The sequence below is a fragment of the Nerophis ophidion genome, linkage group LG14, assembly GCF_033978795.1.
Source record: "Nerophis ophidion isolate RoL-2023_Sa linkage group LG14, RoL_Noph_v1.0, whole genome shotgun sequence".
Classification (NCBI taxonomy): domain Eukaryota; kingdom Metazoa; phylum Chordata; class Actinopteri; order Syngnathiformes; family Syngnathidae; genus Nerophis; species Nerophis ophidion.
The window spans coordinates 45,954,426-45,976,703 of NC_084624.1; the positions used below are offsets into that span (position 1 = coordinate 45,954,426).

The window sequence follows — 22,278 nt, forward strand, 5'->3', positions numbered from 1 at the left end:
TAAGACGAGGAGTATGAGTTAGTCGTCCACGGTCTTTGTCTCTAGGTGGAGGCGGAAACCGCAAGCATGCACAAACGAAAGTCGAAGCTTGAAACGTAAACGTAACATAGTAGGAACGATCTGGATCAGCCTCAAAATTGAGTCGGTTTGAACTGATTAACTAACTAGCATAATTAAACTGGTATCCTGAGGTTAGGGTTTTAACCTCAAACCGGAGCACAAGACTATGGGAGTTAAAAACCACTCAGGGGCTCAACAGAGGGGCTCTGGCATTGGGGAAGAGACTGGAAGCATGAAGAAATTGTGTATTTCAGCTAAGTGTGGAGGATAAGACGAGGAGTATGAGTTAGTCGTCCACGGTCTTTGTCTCTAGGTGGAGGCGGAGACCGCAAGCATGCACAAACGGAAGTCGAAGCTTGAAACGTAAACGTAACGTAGTAGGAACGATCTGGATGAGCCTCAAAATCGAGTCAGTTTTGAACTGATTAACTAACTAGCCTAATTAAACTGGTATCCTGAGGTTAGGGTTTTAACTTCAAACCGGAGCACAAGACTATGGGAGTCAAAAACGACTCAGGGGCTCAATGGAGGGGCTCTGGCATTGGGGAAGAGACTGGAAGCATGAAGAAATTGTGTATTTCAGCTAAGTGCGGAGGATAAGACGAGGAGTATGAGATAGTCGTCCACGGTCTTTGTCTCTAGGTGGAGGCGGAGACCGCAAGCATGCACAAACGGAAGTCGAAGCTTGAAACGTAAATGTAACGTGGTAGGAACGATCTGGGTCAGCCTCAAAATCGAGTCAGTTTCAAACTGATTAACTAAGTAGCATAATTAAACTGGTATCCTGAGGTTAGGGTTTTAACTTCAAACCGAAGCACAAGACTATGGGAGTCAAAAACTACTCATGGGCTCAACAGAGGGGTTATTGCATTGGGGAAGAGACTGGAAGCATGAAAAAAATTGTTTATTTCAGCTAAGTGCGGAGGATAAGACGAGGAGTATGAGTTAGTCGTCCACGGTCTTTGTCTCTAGGTGGAGGCGGAGACCGCAAGCATGCGCAAACGAAAGTCGAAGCTTGAAAGGTAAACGTAACATAGTAGGAACGATCTGGATCAGCCTCAAAATCGAGTCAGTTTAAACTGATTAACTAACTAGCATAATTAAACTGGCATCCTGAGGTTAGGGTTTTAACTTCAAACCGGAGCACAAGACTATGGGAGTCAAAAACTACTCATGGGCTTAACAGAGGGGTTTTTGCATTGGGGAAGAGACTGGAAGCATGAAAAAAATTGTTTATTTCAGCTAAGTGCGGAGGAATAAACGAGGAGTATGAGTTAGTCGTCCACGGTCTTTGTCTCTAGGTGGAGGCGGAAACCGCAAGCATGCACAAACGAAAGTCGAAGTTTGAAACGTAAACGAAACATAGTAGGAACGATCTGGATCAGCCTCAAAATTAAGTCGGTTTGAACTGATTAACTAACTAGCAAAACTAAACTGGTATCCTGAGGTTAGGGTTTTAACTTCAAACCGGAGCACAAGACTATGGGAGTCAAAAACTACTCATGGGCTCAACAGAGGGGTTCTTGCATTGGGGAAGAGGTTGTAGGCATGAAGAAATTGTGTATTTCAGCTAAGTGTGGAGGATAAGACGAGGAGTATGAGTTAGTCGTCCACGGTCTTTGTCTCCAGGTTGAGGCGGAGACCGCAAGCATGCACAAACGAAAGTCGAAGCTTGAAACGTAAACGTAACGTGGTAGGAATGATCTGGGTCAGCCTCAAAATCGAGTCAGTTTTGAACTGATTAACTAACTAGCCTAATTAAACTGGTATCCTGAGGTTAGGGTTTTAACTTTAAACCGGAGCACAAGACTATGGGAGTCAAAAACTACTCATGGGCTCAACAGAGGGGATTTTGCATTGGGGAAGAGACTGGAAGCATGAAAAAAATTGTGTATTTCAGCTAAGTGCGGAGGATAAGACGAGGAGTATGAGATAGTCATCCACGGTCTTTGTCTCTAGGTGGAGGCGGAGACCGCAAGCATGCACATACGGAAGTCGAAGCTTGAAACGTAAACGTAACATAGTAGGAACGATCTTGATGAGCCTCAAAATTGAGTCGGTTTGAACTGATTAACTAACTAGCATAATTAAACTGGTATCCTGAGGTTAGGGTTTTAACTTCAAACCGGAGCACAAGACTATGGGAGTCAAAAACAACTCAGGGGCTCAATGGAGGGGCTCTGGCATTGGGGAAGAGACTGGAAGCATGAAGAAATTGTGTATTTCAGCTAAATGCGGAGGATAAGACGAGGAGTATGAGTTAGTCGTCTACGGTCTTCGTCTCTAGGTGGAGGCGGAGACCGCAAGCATGCACAAACGGAAGTCGAAGTTTGTAACCTAAACCTAACGTAGTAGGAACGATCTGGATCAGCCTCAAAATCGAGTCAGTTTTGAACTGATTGACTAACTAGCAAAACTAAACTGGTATCCTGAGGTTAGGGTTTTAACTTTAAACCGGAGCACAAGACTATGGGAGTCAAAAACTACTCATGGGCTCAACAGAGGGGATTTTGCATTGGGGAAGAGACTGGAAGCATGAAAAAAATTGTGTATTTCAGCTAAGTGCGGAGGATAAGACGAGGAGTATGAGTTAGTCGTCTACGGTCTTTGTCTCTAGGTGGAGGCGGAGACCGCAAGCATGCACAAACGGAAGTCGAAGTTTGTAACCTAAACCTAACGTAGTAGGAACGATCTGGATCAGCCTCAAAATCGAGTCAGTTTTGAACTGATTGACTAACTAGCAAAACTAAACTGGTATCCTGAGGTTAGGGTTTTAACTTTAAACCGGAGCACAAGACTATGGGAGTCAAAAACTACTCATGGGCTCAACAGAGGGGATTTTGCATTGGGGAAGAGACTGGAAGCATGAAAAAAATTGTGTATTTCAGCTAAGTGCGGAGGATAAGACGAGGAGTATGAGATAGTCATCCACGGTCTTTGTCTCTAGGTGGAGGCGGAGACCGCAAGCATGCACATACGGAAGTCGAAGCTTGAAACGTAAACGTAACATAGTAGGAACGATCTTGATGAGCCTCAAAATTGAGTCGGTTTGAACTGATTAACTAACTAGCATAATTAAACTGGTATCCTGAGGTTAGGGTTTTAACTTCAAACCGGAGCACAAGACTATGGGAGTCAAAAACAACTCAGGGGCTCAACAGAGGGGCTCTGGCATTGGGGAAGAGACTGGAAGCATGAAGAAATTGTGTATTTCAGCTAAATGCGGAGGATAAGACGAGGAGTATGAGTTAGTCGTCTACGGTCTTTGTCTCTAGGTGGAGGCGGAGACCGCAAGCATGCACAAACGGAAGTCGAAGTTTGTAACCTTAACCTAACGTAGTAGGAACGATCTGGATCAGCCTCAAAATCGAGTCAGTTTTGAACTGATTGACTAACTAGCAAAACTAAACTGGTATCCTGAGGTTAGGGTTTTAACTTTAAACCGGAGCACAAGACTATGGGAGTCAAAAACTACTCATGGGCTCAACAGAGGGGTTCTTGCATTGGGGAAGAGACTGGAAGCATGAAGAAATTGTGTATTTCAGCTAAGTGCAGAGGATAAGACGCGGAGTATGAGTTAGTCGTCCACGGTCTTTGTCTCCAGGTTGAGGCGGAGACCGCAAGCATGCACAAACGGAAGTCGAAGCTTGAAACGTAAACGTAACATAGTAAGAACAATCTGGATCAGCCTCACAGTCGAGTAAATTTTGAACTATTTATCTTACTAACATAATTAAACTGGTATCCTGAGGTTAGGGTTGCAAAGGGGTCGCTGAGGCTTGTGCAGCCCTTTGAGACACTTGTGATTTAAGGCTATATTAATAAACATTGATTGATTGATTATGAGACTGTGGCGGTACGTAAACCTAGCTCGCTAGAGATATTGGCCCCAAAATCATTTAACAAGTACAGGAACAGCTAGCGAGCTTGAGTGGAAGTCTGCTGGAGTAGTCCACAGTCATACTGTAACAAGTAGTCCACAGTCATACTGTAACAAGTAGTCCACAGTCATACTGTAACAAGTAGTCCACAGTCATACTGTAACAAGTAGTCCACAGTCACACTAAGTAGTTACACCTTGAATAAACTTAAATACCAGGGATCGAATATATTTACCCCGGTAATATCAGCCAAACTCACCTGACCGGATGAAGTCCTTGGCTTCAAATACTAGAATGGCCTCAATAGTCCTGCTGTAGTGTGTAGCATGCTGGGAATTATCTGTGCATGTAATGGTAGAATGCACTGCAAATGTGATGAGGAATGCACAGTTCAGGGTTGAAATTCTACTGACTTTGCATGAATTTAGCTAATAATCGTGCCGCATGATTTAGCATAGGGGTCACCAACGCTGTGCCCGCGGGCACCAGGTAGCCTTTAAGGACCAGATGAGTCGCCCGCTGGCAGGTTCTAAAAATAGCTCAAATAGCAGCACTTACCAGTGAGCTGCCTCTGTTTTTTAAATTGTATTTATTTACTAGCAAGCTGGTCTCGCTTTGCTCGACATTTTTAATTCTAAGAGAGACAAAACTCAAATAGAATTTGAAAACCCAAGAAAATATTTTAGAGACTTGGTCTTCACTTGTTTGAATAAATTAATTCATTTTTTTACTTTGCTTCTTATAACTTTCAGAAAGACAATTTTAGAGGAAAAATACAACCTTGAAAATGATTTTAGGATTTTAAAATACACATTCCTTTTAAATTCCTTCCTCTTCTTTCCTGACAATTTAAATCAATGTTCAAGTATTTTTTTTTATTGTAAAGAATAATAAATACATTTTAATTTAATTTTTAATTCTAGCTTCTGTTTTTTCGACGAAAAATATTTGTGAAATATTTCTTCAAACTTATTATGATTAAAATTCAAAAAAATTATATGGCAAATCTAGAAAATCTGTAGAATCAAATTTAAATCGTATTTCAAAGCCTTTTGAATGTATTTTAAAAATGTTGTTTTGGAAAATCCAGAAGAAATAATGATTTGTCTTTGTTAGAAATATAGCTTTGCCAATTTGTTATATATTCTAACAAAGTGCAGAGTGGATTTTAACCTATTTAAAACATGTCATCAAAATTCTAAAATTAATCTTAATCAGGAAAAATTACTAATAAAGTTACATAAATTATTTTTTAAATTTTTTCAAAAAGATTCGAATTAGCAAATTTTTCTGTTCATTTTTTTCGGTTGAATTTTGAATTTTAAAGAGTCGAAATTGAAGATAAACTATGTTTCAAAATTTCATTTTTTTTCCTGTTTTCTCCTCTTTTAAACCTTTCAATTAAGTGTTTTTTTCATCATTTATTCTCTACAAAAAACCTTACGTAAAAAAAAAAAAAAAATGTACGACGGAATGAAGGACAGAAATACCCATTTTTTTCATATATATAGATTTATTTATTAAAGGCAAATTGAGCAAATTGGCTATTTCTGGCAATTTATTGAAGTGTGTATCAAACTGGTAGCCCTTTGCATTAATCAGTACCCAAGAAGTAGTTCTTGGTTTCAAAAAGGTTGCTGACCCCTGGTCTAGCATGTTGCATTCAATGTTTATTATTCCCCATGAAAAGCGTCCAACTTCGAATATTCCCAGAATTTTGCAACCCGACCTGAGGTATGTCTCTACTTACATTTCGCCTGTGGAAATTCAAACTACCGTATTTCCTTGAATTGCCGCCGGGGCGCTAAATAATTTAAAACCTCTTCTCACTCCGGCGCTTACCAAAGGCATGCGGTAAAAGTAAGCATGCGCTAATTATTTTAAAACCTCGTCTCACTCCGGCACTTACCAAAGGCATGCAGTAAACATTTGAGTGTGATGTAAACTTGGACCTTAAATTCGACTGAATAGCACTTAATCTTCTTCCCTTTTTGCGATTTCAAATTACCAGTATTGAAATCAGCCTCCTCCATTTTGAAAATGATGACAGGGGAAGTGTCTGAAGCGGAAACACTGACCTTTGACCGTGACCTGAGCGGTGGCTTCGATCAAGCCCAGCGAGGACATGGCCACGCAGGTGTAGTTGCCCGACTCGCGGATGTTGGTCACCTCCAGCACGTTGCGCCCCATCGGCATGTCCTCCTCCTTGGTCAGCTCCGTCAGGCCCATCATCCACTTGACGTAGGGCATGGGCGAGCCCACCGCCACACACGTCAGGTTGACGCTGCCGCCCGGCATCACTTCTTGGTTCGTGGGCGGGATGGAGAACCTGGGCGGGACCCTCCGCACTAACAGAGCGAGGACGGGGACAAGGGCGGGAGTAGTTAGGATAGGATTGGACTTTATTGTCATTGCACAACGAAACTTTGTTTTCAGCACAAACCTGTTCAAGATTAGACAAACAAACTGTACAGGGTAACAGAACAAGAACGCGGATGGGTCGCCATAAGGCGCCCTGTAAGATGGGAAAAAGGTCAACGCTGGGGAAGGATGAGTAACAAAAAATCCTAAGGGGGCCCAGTCTGGAGTGGGAAAAAAACCTCCAAAGCAAAGCACATATACATATTACAACATACATCTTGAGATATCTAGCAACAGAGGGAAGGGAGTTCGGGGTCATTATGGTAGGCCGCAGCTCTCAGGCGCTGACCATCCATTCATCACCCCTATGGGATTTGCGTCGAGGGCGTTAGGTTGGGGGTGTGTGTGTGTGTGTGTGGTGTATATTTTTGTGGATGTGTGTGTGTGTGTAAGCCCGTAGTGTGTCTCTGTTCCGCGGTCTTGATGTACTGCGCAGGTGCTAGTCCAAAGTCAACAACAACAGGTGTGTGTCCATGAGAGACAAGAAGGGAATTTGTTGGGTCTTCGCCGCACTGTCCTTCAGGAGAGTCTCCAAGCCAGGGAAACAATCCAAGTTAGAATGTTCCATCCATCCATTTTCTACTGCTTATTCCCTTTTGGGGTCGCGGGGGACGCTGGCGCCTATCTCAGCTACAATCGGGCGGAATGCGGGGTACACCCTGGACAAGTCGCCACCTCATCGCAGGGCCAACACAGATAGACGGACAACATTCACACACTAGGGACCATTTAGTGTTGCCAATCAACCTATTCCCAGGTGCATGTTTTTTTTGGAGGTGGGAGGAAGCCGGAGTACCCGGAGGGAACCCACGCATTCACGGGGAGAACATGCAAACTCCACACAGAAAGATCCCGAGTCTGGATTTGAATTTGCAGGAACTTCGTATTGTGAGGCAGACGCACTAACCCCTTTCCCACCGTGAAGCCAAGTTAGAATGTTATTAAGGTTTATTTGAAATAGGGACAGATACAAAAAACAGTTATCCAATGTATGCATCATAGTGTTTGTAGCCAAAGCTAATTTACAACACTTGTCCCCAAGAAGAACAACAACAACACAGATCCAACATCATTAAAACAGGAAAATAAAAATAATAAGGCAAAAATTAGTCGATAATACTAACAGAAATGATACATACAAAGTGCAAACTAGATAAAAGCCAATAATAATAGTAAAAACACAAAGTGCAGACTAATTAAGGTTTATTTGAAATAGGGACAGATAAATAAAGGTAATTAGCCAGGTACAACAACAACAACACAGATCCAACATCATTAAAACAGGAAAATAAAAATAATAAGGCAAAAATTAGTCGATAATACTAACAGAAATGATACATACAAAGTGCAAACTAGATAAAAGCCAATAATAATAGTAAAAACACAAAGTGCAGACCAGATAAAAAAACAATTAGTAAAAATTAGTAAAAACTAAACATGGGAACACGATTGCTGCTCAACTAGCCATAATTGTGTTTGTTTTTTGAAAGTGACAAGTGCAGATATACTTTTCAAAGTGTCAGGTTAAGAGTTCCATACTTGTGGTCCTTTTATTGAAAAGGCAGTCTGGGCAAAATATGTTCTACGGAATGGAACGCAACAGTTGCCTTTTGACATTGCTCTGGTGAAAGATCTAGTACCACTCTGCAGTCTTGTAATTGCCTGGCAGAGCAATTGGGGAGCAGAGTTATCCGAACATTTAAAAACCAGTTTGACCGTACGTAACAAAATAAAATTGGTAAAACTTAAAATATTGTATTTGGTTAAAATTTAGCAATGGTGATATGGTATATACTCTTCTTGTCTAGGACTTTCAAGGCGCGGTTATAAAGACACTCAATGGTCTTGATTGAGGACTGGTGTGCCTGGGACCATGTAGTCAAACCATAAGATACAGTGGTGCAAAAAAGTATTTAGTCAGCCAGCGATTGTGCAAGTTCTCCCACTTAAAATGATGTCAGAGGTCTGTCATTTTCATCATAGGTACACTTCAACTGTGAGAGACAGAATGTGAAAAAAAAAATCCAGGAATTCACATTGTAGGAATTTTAAAGAATTTATTTGTAAATTTGGGTGGAAAATAAGTATTTGGTCAAGCATTCAAATCTCTCACTGATGGAAGGAGATTTTGGCTTTGAATGGTTGACCAAATACTTATTTTCCAGCATAATTTACAAATAAATTCTTTAAAATTCCTACAATGTGATTTTTTTTAATTTTTTTTCCACATTCTGTCTCTCACAGTTGAAGTGTACCTATGATGAAAATTACAGACCTCTGTCATCATTTTAAGTGGGAGAACTTGCACAATCGCTGGCTGACTAAATACTTTTTTGCCCCACTGTACGTGTGAAAGAATCATTGAATTCATAAAAGTAAAAGCACAGCTGAGAGTTAAGCCGTTTCTTATAGTCTTAAAACGGACTAGGTTGGCCTTCAGGGTTTTACACATTTTCTTAATCTGACTTTTGCCTGCGCTAACTAAATACAGAGTCTCGGAAAACTGGCGTGCACAAGCGATCCCTCAGAAAGCTGGCGTGCACATCACTTGTGCACGCCAGCTTTCCGAGACTCTTATTTTGTTAGCGCAGGCAGCATGAAGCAGGGCTTTTATTGTGAAGATAGGAAATGTGCAGTCGGCCTTTAGAGTTTTGACGGAAGGGACGGCGCGAAAGTCTGTTGAAATAAAAAGTGTTTCTCGCCTTCCTCTCTGTCGTTTTTTCATAATAATGAACTGGCAGCAGCCAGCGTCATCTCACAAGACCCTCGGGTGCCGTGAAAGTCAATCAAGCAAGCTACGGAATTTGCCGCCAATGTTTTTCTTGTAAAGTGTATGGAAGCTGGATGAATGAGATGCCAAAAACCAACCACTTTCATGTGGTATTGTACAGAAAGGACAACTTTTTTTCTCCTCCACTTGAAAATGTGGGCGTTATCATCATTACTGTCTGATTCCAATCAATGCAAGTCATCAGAATCAGGTAATACACCAACTTATATTCTTGTCTTTGTGAAAGAAAGACATCTATATGTGTTACACATGCTTGTATTATCATTAAACACATTTAACTTGTTTACAAAAATGTCTCTTTCGTAAATAAATAAATATAAATGATATATATAAATGAGGTAAATCCCCTCGAGTTGGCCAATTGAAAAGTAGCTCGCCTGCAGAAAAAGTGTGGGCACCCCTGGTCTAGGATTATGCCCAAATATTTGACTTCAGGTACTTGTTCAATGAACACATCATTAATTTTTATATTCAGGTTTGTTTGAGGTTGCTTTTTTATGGCGAAGCAGACATAGTTAGTATTTTTAGTGTCAGGAAGATGCCAGCCAAGATGCTATTTTGTCTAATTTAGCATTTAGCAACTAGAGTACAGGTCTTACCAGATGTATATGCGACTTTGTAACCCGCATACATCTGTAAATCTATATCTGTGCATACATCTGGTAGGTCATTGATGTATGGACTGAATAGTATCGGTCCCAAGACACTACCCTGAGGTATCCCTGTTTCAATTTTGTGGTAGGAAGATCCACAAAATGTACTTAAAAACATTTACCGTATTTGACGTCATATGCAAATACGGTATTAGCTTTCACTGTTATGCTGATGACACCCAACTCTACATGCCCCTAAAGCTGACCAACACGCCGGATTGTAGTCAGCTGGAGGCGTGTCTTGATGAAATCAAACAATGGATGTCTGCTAACTTTTTGCAACTTAATGCCAAAAAACGGAAATGCTGATTATCGGTCCTGCTAGACACCGACCTCTATTTAATAATACAACTTTAACATTTGACAACCAAATAATAAAACAAGGTGACTCTGTAAAAAATCTGGGTATTATCTTCGACCCAACTCTCTCCTTTGAGTCACACATTAAAAGCGTTACTAAAACGGCCTTCTTTCATCTCCGTAATATCGCTAAAATTCGCTCCATTTTGTCCACTAAAGACGCCGAGATCATTATCCATGCGTTTGTTACGTCTCGTCTCGATTACTGTAACGTATAATTTTCGGGTCTCCCCATGTCTAGCATTAAAAGATTACAGTTGGTACAAAATGCGGCTGCTAGACTTTTGACAAGAACAAGAAAGTTTGATCACATTACGCCTGTACTGTATATACCTTTATATACATATATACATACATATATACCTATACTGGCTCACCAGCACTGGCTTCCTGTGCACTTAAGATGTGACTTTAAGGTTTTACTACTTACGTATAAAATACTACACGGTCTAGCTCCATCCTATCTTGCCGATTGTATTGTACCATATGTCCCGGCAAGAAATCTGCGTTCAAAGGACTCCGGCTTATTAGTGATTCCCAAAGCCCAAAAAAAGTCTGCGGGCTATAGAGCGTTTTCCGTTCGGGCTCCAGTACTCTGGAATGCCCTCCCGGTAACAGTTCGAGATGCGACCTCAGTAGAAGCATTTAAGTCTCACCTTAAAACTCATTTGTATACTCTAGCCTTTAAATAGACTCCCTTTTTAGACCAGTTGATCTGCCGTTTCTTTTCTTTTTCTCCTATGTCCCACTCTCCTTTGTGGAGGGGGTCCGGTCCGATCCGGTGGCCATGTACTGCTTGCCTGTGTATCGGCTGGGGACATCTCTGCGCTCCGCTTGGGATGGTTTCCTGCTGGCTCCGCTGTGAACGGGACTCTCGCTGCTGTGTTGGATCCGCTTTGGACTGGACTCTCACGACTGTGTTGGATCCATTATGGATTGAACTTTCACAGTATCATGTTAGACCCGCTCGACACCCATTGCTTTCCTCCTCTCCAAGGTTCTCATAGTCATCATTGTCACCGGCGTCCCACTGGGTGTGAGTTTTCCTTGCCCTTATGTGGGCCTACCGAGGATGTCGTAGTGGTTTGTGCAGCCCTTTGAGACACTAATGATTTAGGGCTATATAAGTAAACATTGATTGATTGATAGTAGTGGCTTTCACTAGGCCTTTAAATAGTTAGGACCAGATCTGGTGAATCAATAGCATAAAGGAGGGCATTCGTCCGAGTGTGCACACAATGAGAATCTGTCACAAGATGGTCTTGGAAAGAGGGGGTTTTGGATTCTTTTCCCCACAAAAGGGACTGGAATAAACTCCGACTGGACCTCTTTTGTCGGCGTGTCAAACGGTGGCAAGAGTTGCATCACTGAAGGAACCTGCAGAGAGGGATTGTTGAATTTCCCCCCTCTCTCTCTCTCTCTCCCTCCCTCGCTTTGTGCAGTTGAGATATGCAGATGGGCTGACATTAAAAAAAAAAAAGGGGTTCCCATGGAGACGGAGAGGCCCGCTGATGTTGCCGAGGGACAAGGCAAACACGGATGCTCCAGGCTCAATATGCCATCCGGAGAAAAGCCACCCCCAGAATAAACAGACAGGCGGCATTTACATGTGACTTGTTTTTTTCTCCCCATTCTGAATAACAAGGAATGCACTTTTTTTTTTTTTTGGCAAGCGTAACATCGGAGAATGAAACTTTAGAAACTGTAACATAATGACCATCACCACACGAGCTGAATGGAAGGAGCAGGGCTCCTTTGATTACGGAGAGAAGGACGCTAAGCCAAACGTTTGGCTGCCCGGTGGGAGGCCGTTAACGCTCACCCAATACTGCTATTTAAAAGTATTCAAAAGACTATGGCAGCAAGCTATCCCTGCAGACGTCATACTGCTACACCAGTGTTGTTTAACCACTGTTTCCACCGAACTATCTATTAAACGAGACAAGAAGCAAGGAATCCGGCAGAGACAGAGTTCAATTTTGCTCATGAGGAGAAACGTTTGGCGCTGCACACTCAGTTACAGTTTCACCCTACGCTCTACGGCAGTGGTTCTCAACCTTTTTTCAGTGATGTACCCCCTGTGAACATTTTTTTTAAATTCAAGTACACCCTTATTCAGAGCAAAGCATTTTTGGTTGAAAAAAGAGATAAAGAAGTAAAATACAGCACTATGTCACCAGTTTCTGATTTAATAAATTGTATAACAGTGCAAAATATTGCTAATTTTTTTGTGGTCTTTCTTGAACTATTTGGAAAAAAATATATATAAAATTGACTAAAAATAACTTGGTCCGCATTGCTGGCAGTAAGTCGGACACGTTTCCAGTGAGGGTTGGACTCCGCCAAGGCTGTCCTTTGTCACCGATTCTGTTCATAACTTTTATGGACAGAATTTCTAGGCGCAGTCAAGGCGTTGAGGGGTTCCGGTTTGGTGGCCACGGGATTAGGTCTCTGCTTTTTGCAGATGATGTGGTCCTGATGGCTTCATCTGACCGGGATCTTCAGCTCTCACTGGATCGGTTCGCAGCCGAGTGTGAATGAGAATCAGCACCTCCAAGTCCGAGTCCATGGTTCTCGCCCGTAAAAGGGTGGAATGCCATCTCCGGGTTGGGGAGGAGACCCTGCCCCAAGTGGAGGAGTTCAAGTACCTAGGAGTCTTGTTCACGAGTGGGGGAAGAGTGGATCGTGAGATCGACAGGCGGATCGGTGCGGCGTCTTCAGTAATGCGGACCTTGTATCGATCCGTTGTGGTGAAGAAGGAGCTGAGCCGGAAGGCAAAGCTCTCAATTTACCGGTCGATCTACGTTCCCATCCTCACCTATGATCATGAGCTTTGGGTCATGACCGAAAGGATAAGATCACGGGTACAAGCGGCCCAAATGAGTTTCCTCCGCCGTGTGGCAGGTCTCTCCCTTAGAGATAGGGTGAGAAGCTCTGTCATCCGGGAGGAACTCAAAGTAAAGCCGCTAATCCTCCACATGGAGAGGAGCCAGATGAGGTGGTTCGGGCATCTGGTCAGGATGCCACCCGAACGCCTCCCTAGGGAGGTGTTTAGGGCACGTCCAGCTGGTAGGAGGCCACGGGGAAGACCCAGGACACGTTGGGAAGACTATGTCTCCCGGCTGGCCTGGGAACGCCTCGGGATCCCCCGGGAAGAGCTAGACGAAGTGGCTGGAGATAGGGAAGTCTGGGCTTCCCTGCTTAGGCTGCTGCCCCCGCGACCCGACCTCGGATAAGCGGAAGATGGATGGATGGACTAAAAAAAACTTGTTGAAAAATAAACAAGTGATTCAATTATAAATAAAGATTTCTCCACATAGAAGTAATCATCAACTTAAAGTGCCCTCTTTAGGGATTCTAATAGAGATCCATCTGGATTCATGAACTTAATTCTAAAAATGTCTTCACAAAAAAATAAACCTTTAACATCAATATTTAAGGAACATGTCCACAAAAAAATCGAGCTGTCAACACTGAATATTGCATTGTTGCATTTTTGTTCACAGTTTATGAACTTACATTCATATTTTGTTGAAGTATTATTCAATAAATATATTTATAAAGGATTTTTCAATTGTTGCTATTTTTAGAATATTTTTAAAAAATCTCACATACCCCTTGGCATACCTTCAAGTACCCCCAGGGTTACATGTACCCCCATTTAAGAACCACTGCTCTAAGGCACAGCCCCAGGCGCTCCTCTACTTATTTAGTTCCCTAGTTAACATCACTGAGGTTACTTCTAAAGGGAGGGGTAATGCAATACGTGATTATTCAGAATGGAAATGTGCGGACACTCGTGATTTCACCCTGTCTCTGTTTTGTCAAGCAAAGGCGATGGCTGTTTATGACCCCACTCCCTTAGAAACAGCTGTTGCCATGTAATCAGGGAAAGTCCAAATAAAAGAGGCGTACTATCTTTCGTTAGAGAGTGGTGACACTGTACGCGTTTCTCCTCAATTGAGCCAAATTTAATTCTGTCTTTGTTTAATTCCTTGCTTCTTGTCTTGTTTAATAGATGTCATCAGTGTTTGAAACTGACTGCTGACACTCCTTATTTCGCACTGTCTCTGCTTTGTCTGCATTAAGGGGTTCAAAGTCCGTCCTTGACTGTCAGCAAGCAGGGTCTGGAAACAAACTGCTGCTGCCAGACAGCTCACAATGGAAGATTACAAGTTGTGTGCCTTTGCACGGATAGCAAAGTAGAACTTGAGCACAATTGATAATAACAATGGCAACGGCCTTTAAGCATAAGAATTGTGTGAGAACTTATACATGACACACTAGTGTGCCGTGCGATACAATCTGGTGTGCCGTTGGAGATTATCTGGTTTCACCTATTTGGGTTAAAAATATTTCTTGCAAACCGGTAATTATGGTCTGCAAATGATGTGAAGTGAATTATATTTATATAGCGCTTTTCTCAAGTGACTCAAAGCGCTTTACTCTAGTGACACCCAATATCTAAGTTACATTTAAAGCAGTGTGGGTGGCACTGGGAGCTGGTGGGTAAAGTGTCTTGCCCAAGGACACAACGGCAGTGACTCGGATGGCACAAGCGGGAATCGAACCTGCAACCCTCAAGTTGCTGGCACGGCCACTCTACCAACCGAGCTATGCCGCCCCACAATGATGTGTTGTTGTTGAGTGTCGGTGCTGTCTAGAGCTCGGCAGAGTGTAATACTCTTCCATATCAGTAGGTGGCAGCCAGTAGCTAATAGCTTTGTAGATGTCAAAAACAGCGGGAGACAGGGTGCAGGTAAAAATATGTCTAATGCTCAAACCCAAAATAAACAAAAGGTGACTGCTCCTAAGAAACAACATTAAAGCTTAGGGAAGGCTACGCAGAACCAAACTAAAACTCCACAGGTTTTAAAGTAAACAAAACAGAATGCTGGACGACAGCAAAGACTTACTGTGAAGCGGACAACTGAAAATTGTTTGATTGCTAAAACAAAGTAGATGCGGGAAATATCGCTCAAAGGAAGATATGAAACTGCTACAGGAAAATACCAACAAAAGAGGAGCGCAAGACAAGAACTAAAACACTACACACAGGAAAACGGCAAAAAAAGTCCAAATAAGTCAGGGTGTGATGTGACAGGTGGTGACAGTACACCTACTTTGAGACAAGAGCTATATTGATGCATGTTTGGTTTCGTTTAAAACAGTGGTCCCCAACCACCGGTACCGGACCGCGGCTCAGAATTTTAATTTTATTTATTTATTTTTTTTAATTTTTATTAAATCAACATAGAAATTATGTCCGATTCTGTTCATAACTTTTATGGACAGCATTTCTAGGCGCAGTCAAGGCGTTGAGGGGTTCCGGTTTGGTGACCGCAGGATTAGGTCTCTGCTTTTTGCAGATGATGTGGTCCTGATGGCTTCATCTGACCGGGATCGCAGCCGAGTGTGAAGCGACCGGAATGAGAATCAGTACCTCCAAGTCCGAGTCCATGGTTCTCGCCCGGAAAAGGGTGGAATGCCATCTCCGGGTTGGGGAGGAGACCCTGCCCCAAGTGGAGGAGTTCAAGTACCTAGGAGTCTTGTTCCCGAGTGGGGGAAGAGTGGATCGTGAGATCGACAGGCGGATCGGTGCGGCGTCTTCAGTAATGCGGACGTTGTACCGATCCGTTGTGGTGAAGAAGGAGCTGAGCCGGAAGGCAAAGCTCTCAATTTACCGGTCGATCTACGTTCCCATCCTCACCTATGGTCATGAGCTTTGGGTCATGACCGAAAGGATAAGATCACGGGTACAAGCGGCCGAAATGAGTTTCCTCCGCCGTTTGGCGGGGCTCTCCCTTAGAGATGGGGTGAGAAGCTCTGCCATCCGGGAGGAACTCAAAGTAAAGCCGCTGCTCCTCCACATGGAGAGGAGCCAGATGAGGTGGTTCGGGCATCTGGTCAGGATGCCACCCGAACGCCTCCCTAGGGAGGTGTTTAGGGCACGTCCAGCTGGTAGGAGGCCACGGGGAAGACCCAGGACACGTTGGGAAGACTATGTCTCCCGGCTGGCCTGGGAACGCCTCGGGATCCCCCGGGAAGAGCTAGACGAAGTGGCTGGGGAGAGGGAAGTCTGGGTTTCCCTGCTTAGGCTGTTGCCCCCGCGACCCAACCTCGGATAAGCCGAAGATGATGGATGGATGGATGGATGGATGGATGGATGGATAAATAAACATAAAAAACACACAAGATACACTTACAATTAGTGCACCAACCCCCCAAAAATCCCTTTTTCATGACAAAAAATAAAATTAAAAATAAAATAAAAATCCCCCCCCCCCGCCAGGCCGCGGGACAAATTATCAAGCGTTGACCGGTCCGCAGATACAAAAAGGTTGGGTACCACTGCTTTAAAGTCATATCCAACAATTGCGACAACCACTTTTTTACCGTCAACTCAGTTTCGTTTTTTTAATGTTTTCTGCAAAGGCACATTTTTTTCAAAGCATAAAAAATGCGCCTTTGCTCAAAAAATGTTTAAAAAAAAAAAACACTGTGCCAAACTACTGCAGCTTCTTCTTTTCTCTGGGCAAAAAATAAATAAATTAAATAAAAAAAACTTGACTATTTTGTTTTTTTTTCCCCACAGCTCTCCATGAAAACACATTTCACACGCACCTCCCTCCGTATCGAATTCAAACTGGAACCTTGTCACACCTATGCTTGCCATTCCTTTCGCCGAATAACAGAAACGTCGTTACGTACAAAACAAAACAAAACAACCGGGTCCGGTTCTTTAGTCCGTGTCAAATTAACCCAACTGATGTAAAAAAAACTAGTCATGTGGAAAACAAAACAAAAAAACAAAACATTGTGTTTGTGAAAGCCGACACTTCTTACTTCTTAAAAACTGTACACAAAAGCTTGCAAATTGTTCAAAACAAGAACCCCTGCTGTGTTGCCTTGGCTTTCATTTTTTTTGAGGGGGGGAACAAATGCACCACACGGGGGATTGTTGATGAAATCACCAAAGTAAGACCCTGGTGGGTCGGCTTGACTCGATTTTTTTATACGACATTCTCCGCAGCTTTCAGGGATTTAGCGGAATAACTGCAAATTTTAGGGGGACTCGTAAGCATGTGCGTAACATTCTAGCAAAAATGACATACATCCAAACAATGCAACTGATTGCCCATAAATAACTGATCATTTGTGGATTGATTCAACAAATTTGAGGATATCCATGTTACATGTGTGCAGTGTTGCCAACTATCCTAAAAGTTACTAGATAATGTCATCGCCTAATTTGCATAATTCCCTGCAAGGGACGCTGTAGGAGATGCACATAAGTCAGTTTAAAAAAATTATAATTATCAATCAAAATGCAGATTCTTAGCTGTTTTATTAATCAATGTTGTTCCCGTGTCGATAAATGTTAGAGTATCACATCTGATCAAAAGAATCGAGGGTTGTGACATTTATTAAACAAGACCAGAAGCAAGGAATCCTTCGCTGCATTTTGTCCACTAAAAACGCCGAGATCGTTATCCATGCGTTTGTTACGTCTCGTCTCGATTACTGTAACGTATTATTTTGGGGTCTCCCCATGTCTAGCATTAAAAGATTACAGTTGGTACAAAATGCGGCTGCGAGACTTTTGACAAGAACAAGAAAGTTTGATCACATTACGCCTGAACTGGCTCACCTGCACTGGCTTCCTGTGCACTTAAGATGTGACTTTAAGGTTTTACTACTTACGTATAAAATACTACACGGTCTAGCTCCATCCTATCTTGCCGATTGTATTGTACCATATGTCCCGGCAAGAAATCTGCCTTCAAAAGATTCCGGCTTATTAGTGTTTCCTAAAGCCCAAAAAAAGTCTGCGGGCTATAGAGCCTTTTCCGTTCGGGCTCCAGTACTCTGGAATGCCCTCCCGGTAACAGTTAGAGATGCCACCTCAGTAGAAGCATTTAAGTCTCACCTTAAAACTCATTTGTATACTCTAGCCTTTAAATAAACCTCCTTTTTAGACCAGTTGAACTGCCGTTTCTTTTCTTTTTCTCCTACGTCCCCCCCCCCCCTCCCTTTTGGAGGGGGTCCGGTCCGATGACCATGGATGAAGTACTGGCTGTCCAGAGTCGAGACCCAGGATGGACCGCTCGTCGGGACCCAGGATGGACCGCTCGCCTGTGTATGGGTTGGGGACATCTCTACGCTGCTGATCCGCCTCCGCTTGGGATGGTTTCCTGTGGACGGGACTTTCGCTGCTGTCTTGGATCCGCTTGAACTGAACTCTCGCGGCTGTGTTGGAGCCACTATGGATTGAACTTTCACAGTATCACGTTAGACCCGCTCCACATCCATTGCTTTCGGTCCCCTAAAGGGGGGGGGGGGGGGGGGGGGTTGCCCTCTTCTGAGGTCCTCTCCAAGGTTTCTCATAGTCAGCATTGTCACTGGCGTCCCACTGGATGTGAATTCTCCCTGCCCACTGGATGTGAGTTTTCCTTGCCCTTTTGTGGGTTCTTCCGAGGATGTCGTAGTCGTAATGGTTTGTGCAGTCCTTTGAGACATTTGTGATTTAGGGCTATATAAATAAACATTGATTGATTGATGCAGAGACAGAGTTCAATTTGGCTCAATGAGGAGAGACGTGTTTTGGGTTGTATTCTAGTTACAGAGCCAAACTGCACTCTAAAAATCCAGCCCGCGTGCTTCTTCTATTTATTTGGGAGGTCCCTGGTTACATTCCATTGTGTACGATGGGAGGAGACGGGAGGGGTTACCTATTGTGATCCAAGACTTGCCCAAACTCGATCCAGGACCCAGTCCAAGCCCGAGGCATCTTTTTCTTTTGTGTTAATGTGGCCTTAGAGATAGGGTGAGAAGCTTTGCCATCCGGGAGGAACTCAAAGTAAAGCCGCTGCTCCTCCACATGGAGAGGAGCCAGATGAGGTGGTTCGGGCATCTGGTCAGGATGCCACCCGAACGCCTCCCTAGGGAGGTGTTTAGGGCACGTCCAACCGGTAGGAGGCCACGGGGAAGACCCAGGACACGTTGGGAAGGCTATGTCTCCCGGCTGGCCTGGGAACGCCTCGGGATCCCCCGGGAAGAGCTAGACGAAGTGGCTGAGGAGAGGGAAGTCTGGGCTTCCCTGCTTAGGCTGCTACCCCCGCGACCCGACTTCGGATAAGCGGAAGAAGATGGATGGATGGATGGACAAGGGCTGTTTACATACCCCTCATTCCCTTATAAACAGCTGTTGTTATGTAAACAGGGAAAGTAAAAAAAAAAGAGGTGGTGTACAATCTTGCTGGAGACTGTACAAGACTACAGCCCAGACGTTCTCCTCAAATTGAGCCAAATTTCATTCTGTCTCTGTTTAATTCCTTGCTTCTTGTCTCGTTTGATAGATGTCATCAGTGTTTGAACCTGACATCATACAAGTCCAGACGGCAAATGATTCGCACAGGCGCAAAACGCTGCATTTCCCGCCCTGCGAGGTTCTCTGCTCGGAGTACCTCGGAGTCTCCAAAACCAAAACAAGTCTACAATAACACCGGAAAAAGTTGCTTGGTTTGTCGCGAGTAGCTGTTTACAAAAGTTGGCAATACTGCATGTCTTTCGCCAGAGCGTGATGGAGACTGTACAAGACTACAGCCCAGATGTTTCTCCTCAAATTGAGCCAAATTTAATTCCGTCTCTGTTTAATTCCTTTCTTCTTGTCTCGTTTGATAGATGTCAACAGTGTTTGAACCTGACACCATACAAGTCCAAACGGCAAATGATTTGCACACACGCAAAACGCTGCATATCCTGCCCTGTGAGGTTCTTTGCTCGGAATACCTTGGAGTCTCCAAGACCAAAACAAGTCTAATATAACACCGGAAAAACTTGCTTGGTTTGTTGCTAGTAGCTGTTTGCAAAAGTTGGCAACACTGCATGTATGCTAGCATGTCTTCCAAACCATTTCCACCTTCACTAGTAGAGGGCACCATAAATGTCATTCGCCCCATGAAGTACCCACATTTTTTTCACATGACTTTGGTCATTTTTGCCATAAACCACCTGGTAAAACTTAGAGACCTTAGGAAGGGCATGAGTGGAAAAACTCATTTTTAAAATAAACAAAGACCCGGACGGTGTAGTTCGGTCGGTAGAGTGGCCGTGCCGGCAACTTGAGGGTTCCAGGTTCGCCATCCTAGTCTCTGCCGTTGTGTTCTTGGGCAAGACACTTTACCCCACCTGCTCCCCAGTGCCACACCCACACTGGTTTAAATGTAACTTAGATATTGGGTTTCACTATGTAAAGTGCTTTGAGTCACTAGAGAAAAAGCGCTATATAATATCAATAGATAAAAGGTAAAGGTACAGGTGAAATACAAACCCCGTTTCCATATGAGTTGGGAAATTGTGTTAGATGTAAATATAAACAGAATACAATGATTTGCAAATCCTTTTCAAGCCATATTCAGTTGAATATGCTACAAAGACAACATATTTGATGTTCAAACTCATAAACTTTATTTTTTTTGTGCAAATAATCATTAACTTTAGAATTTAATGCAAGCAGCACGTGACAAAGAAGTTGGGAAAGGTGCCAATAAATACTGATAAAGTTGAGGAATGCTCATCAAACACTTATTTGGAACATACCACAGGTGTGCAGGCTAATTGGGAACAGGTGGGTGCCATGATTGGGTATAAAAACAGCTTCCATGAAATGCTAAGTCATTCACAAACAAGGATGGGGCGAGGGTCACCAATTTGTAATCTAATAGTCAAACAGTTTTAAAACAACATTTCTCAACGAGCTATTGCAAGGAATTTAAGGATTTTACCATCTACGGTCCGTAAAATCATCAAAAAGTTCAGACAATCTGGAGAAATCACTGCATGTAAGCGATGATATTACGGATTTTTGATCCCTCAGGCGGTACTGCATCAAAAACCGACATCAGTGTGTAAAGGATATCACCACATGGGCTCAGGAACCCTTCATAAAACCACTGTCAGTAACTAAAGTTGGTCGCTACATCTGTAAGTGCAAGTTAAAACTCGACTATGCAAAGCCAAACCCATTTATCAACAACATCCTGAAACGCCTCCGGCTTGGCTGGGCCCGAGCTCCCCTAAGATGGACTGATGCAAAGTGGAAAGGTGTTCTGTGGTCTGACGAGTCCACATTTCAAATTATATTTGGAAACAGAGCACGTGGTGTCCTCCGGAACAAAGAGGAAATTAACCATTCGGATTGTTATAGGCGCAAAGTTCAAAAGCCAGCATCTGTGATGGTATGGGGGGTGTATGGGGTCGGTTTAGCTCGGTTGGTAGAGTGGCCGTGCCAGCAGCTTGAGGGTTGCAGGTTCGATTCCCGCTTCTGCCATCCTAGTCACTGCCGTTGTGTCCTTGGGCAAGACACTTTACCCACCTGCTCCCAGTGCCACCCACACTGGTTTGAATGTAACTTAGATATTGGGTTTCACTATGTAAAGCGCTTTGAGTCACTTGAGAAAAGCGCTATATAAATATAATTCACTTCACTATTAGTGCCCAAGGCATGGGTAACTTACACATCTGTGAAGGCACCATTAATGCTGAAAGGTCCATACAGGTTTTGGAGCAACATATGTTGTCATCCAAGCAACGTTATCATGGATGCCCCTGCTTATTTCAGCAAGACAAGTGTTAAAACAGTTTGTCTTCATATAAAAAGAGTGCAGGTACTTTCCTGGCCCGCCTGCAGTCCAGTCGAAAATGTGCGGCACATTATGAAGCGTAAAATACGACAGCGGAGACCCCGGACTGTTGAAGGACTGAAGCTCTACATAAAACAAGAATGGGAAAGAATTCCACTTTCAAAGCTTCAACAATTAGTTTCCTCAGTTCCCAAACGTTTATTGAGTGTTGTTAAAAGAAAAGGTGATGTAACACAGTGGTGAACATGCCCTTTCCCAACTACTTTGGCACGTGTTGCAGCCATGAAATTCTAAGTTAATTATTATTTGCAAACATCAAATATGTTGTCTTTGTAGCATATTCAACTGAATATGGGTTGAAAAGGATTTGCAAATCATTGTATTCTGTTTATATTTACATCTAACACAATTTCCCAACTCATATGGAGACGGGGTTTGTAGAACATGGTAAGATCCTGACATGCAAG

General features: G+C 43.2%; 1 protein-coding gene across 18 annotated transcripts in view; it reads right to left on the reverse strand.

The window, feature by feature from the left end:
* The window catches only part of LOC133568754 (receptor-type tyrosine-protein phosphatase F-like), a 621,387-nt gene that overhangs the window by 156,143 nt on the left and 442,966 nt on the right, over positions 1–22,278 (reverse strand). For all 18 annotated transcript variants that reach the window (XM_061920870.1, XM_061920869.1, XM_061920884.1 and 15 more), the window contains one exon: positions 6,020–6,289. In XM_061920870.1, coding sequence (XP_061776854.1) covers positions 6,020–6,289 — 270 coding nt within the window. The remainder of the gene's footprint in view (positions 1–6,019; positions 6,290–22,278) is intronic.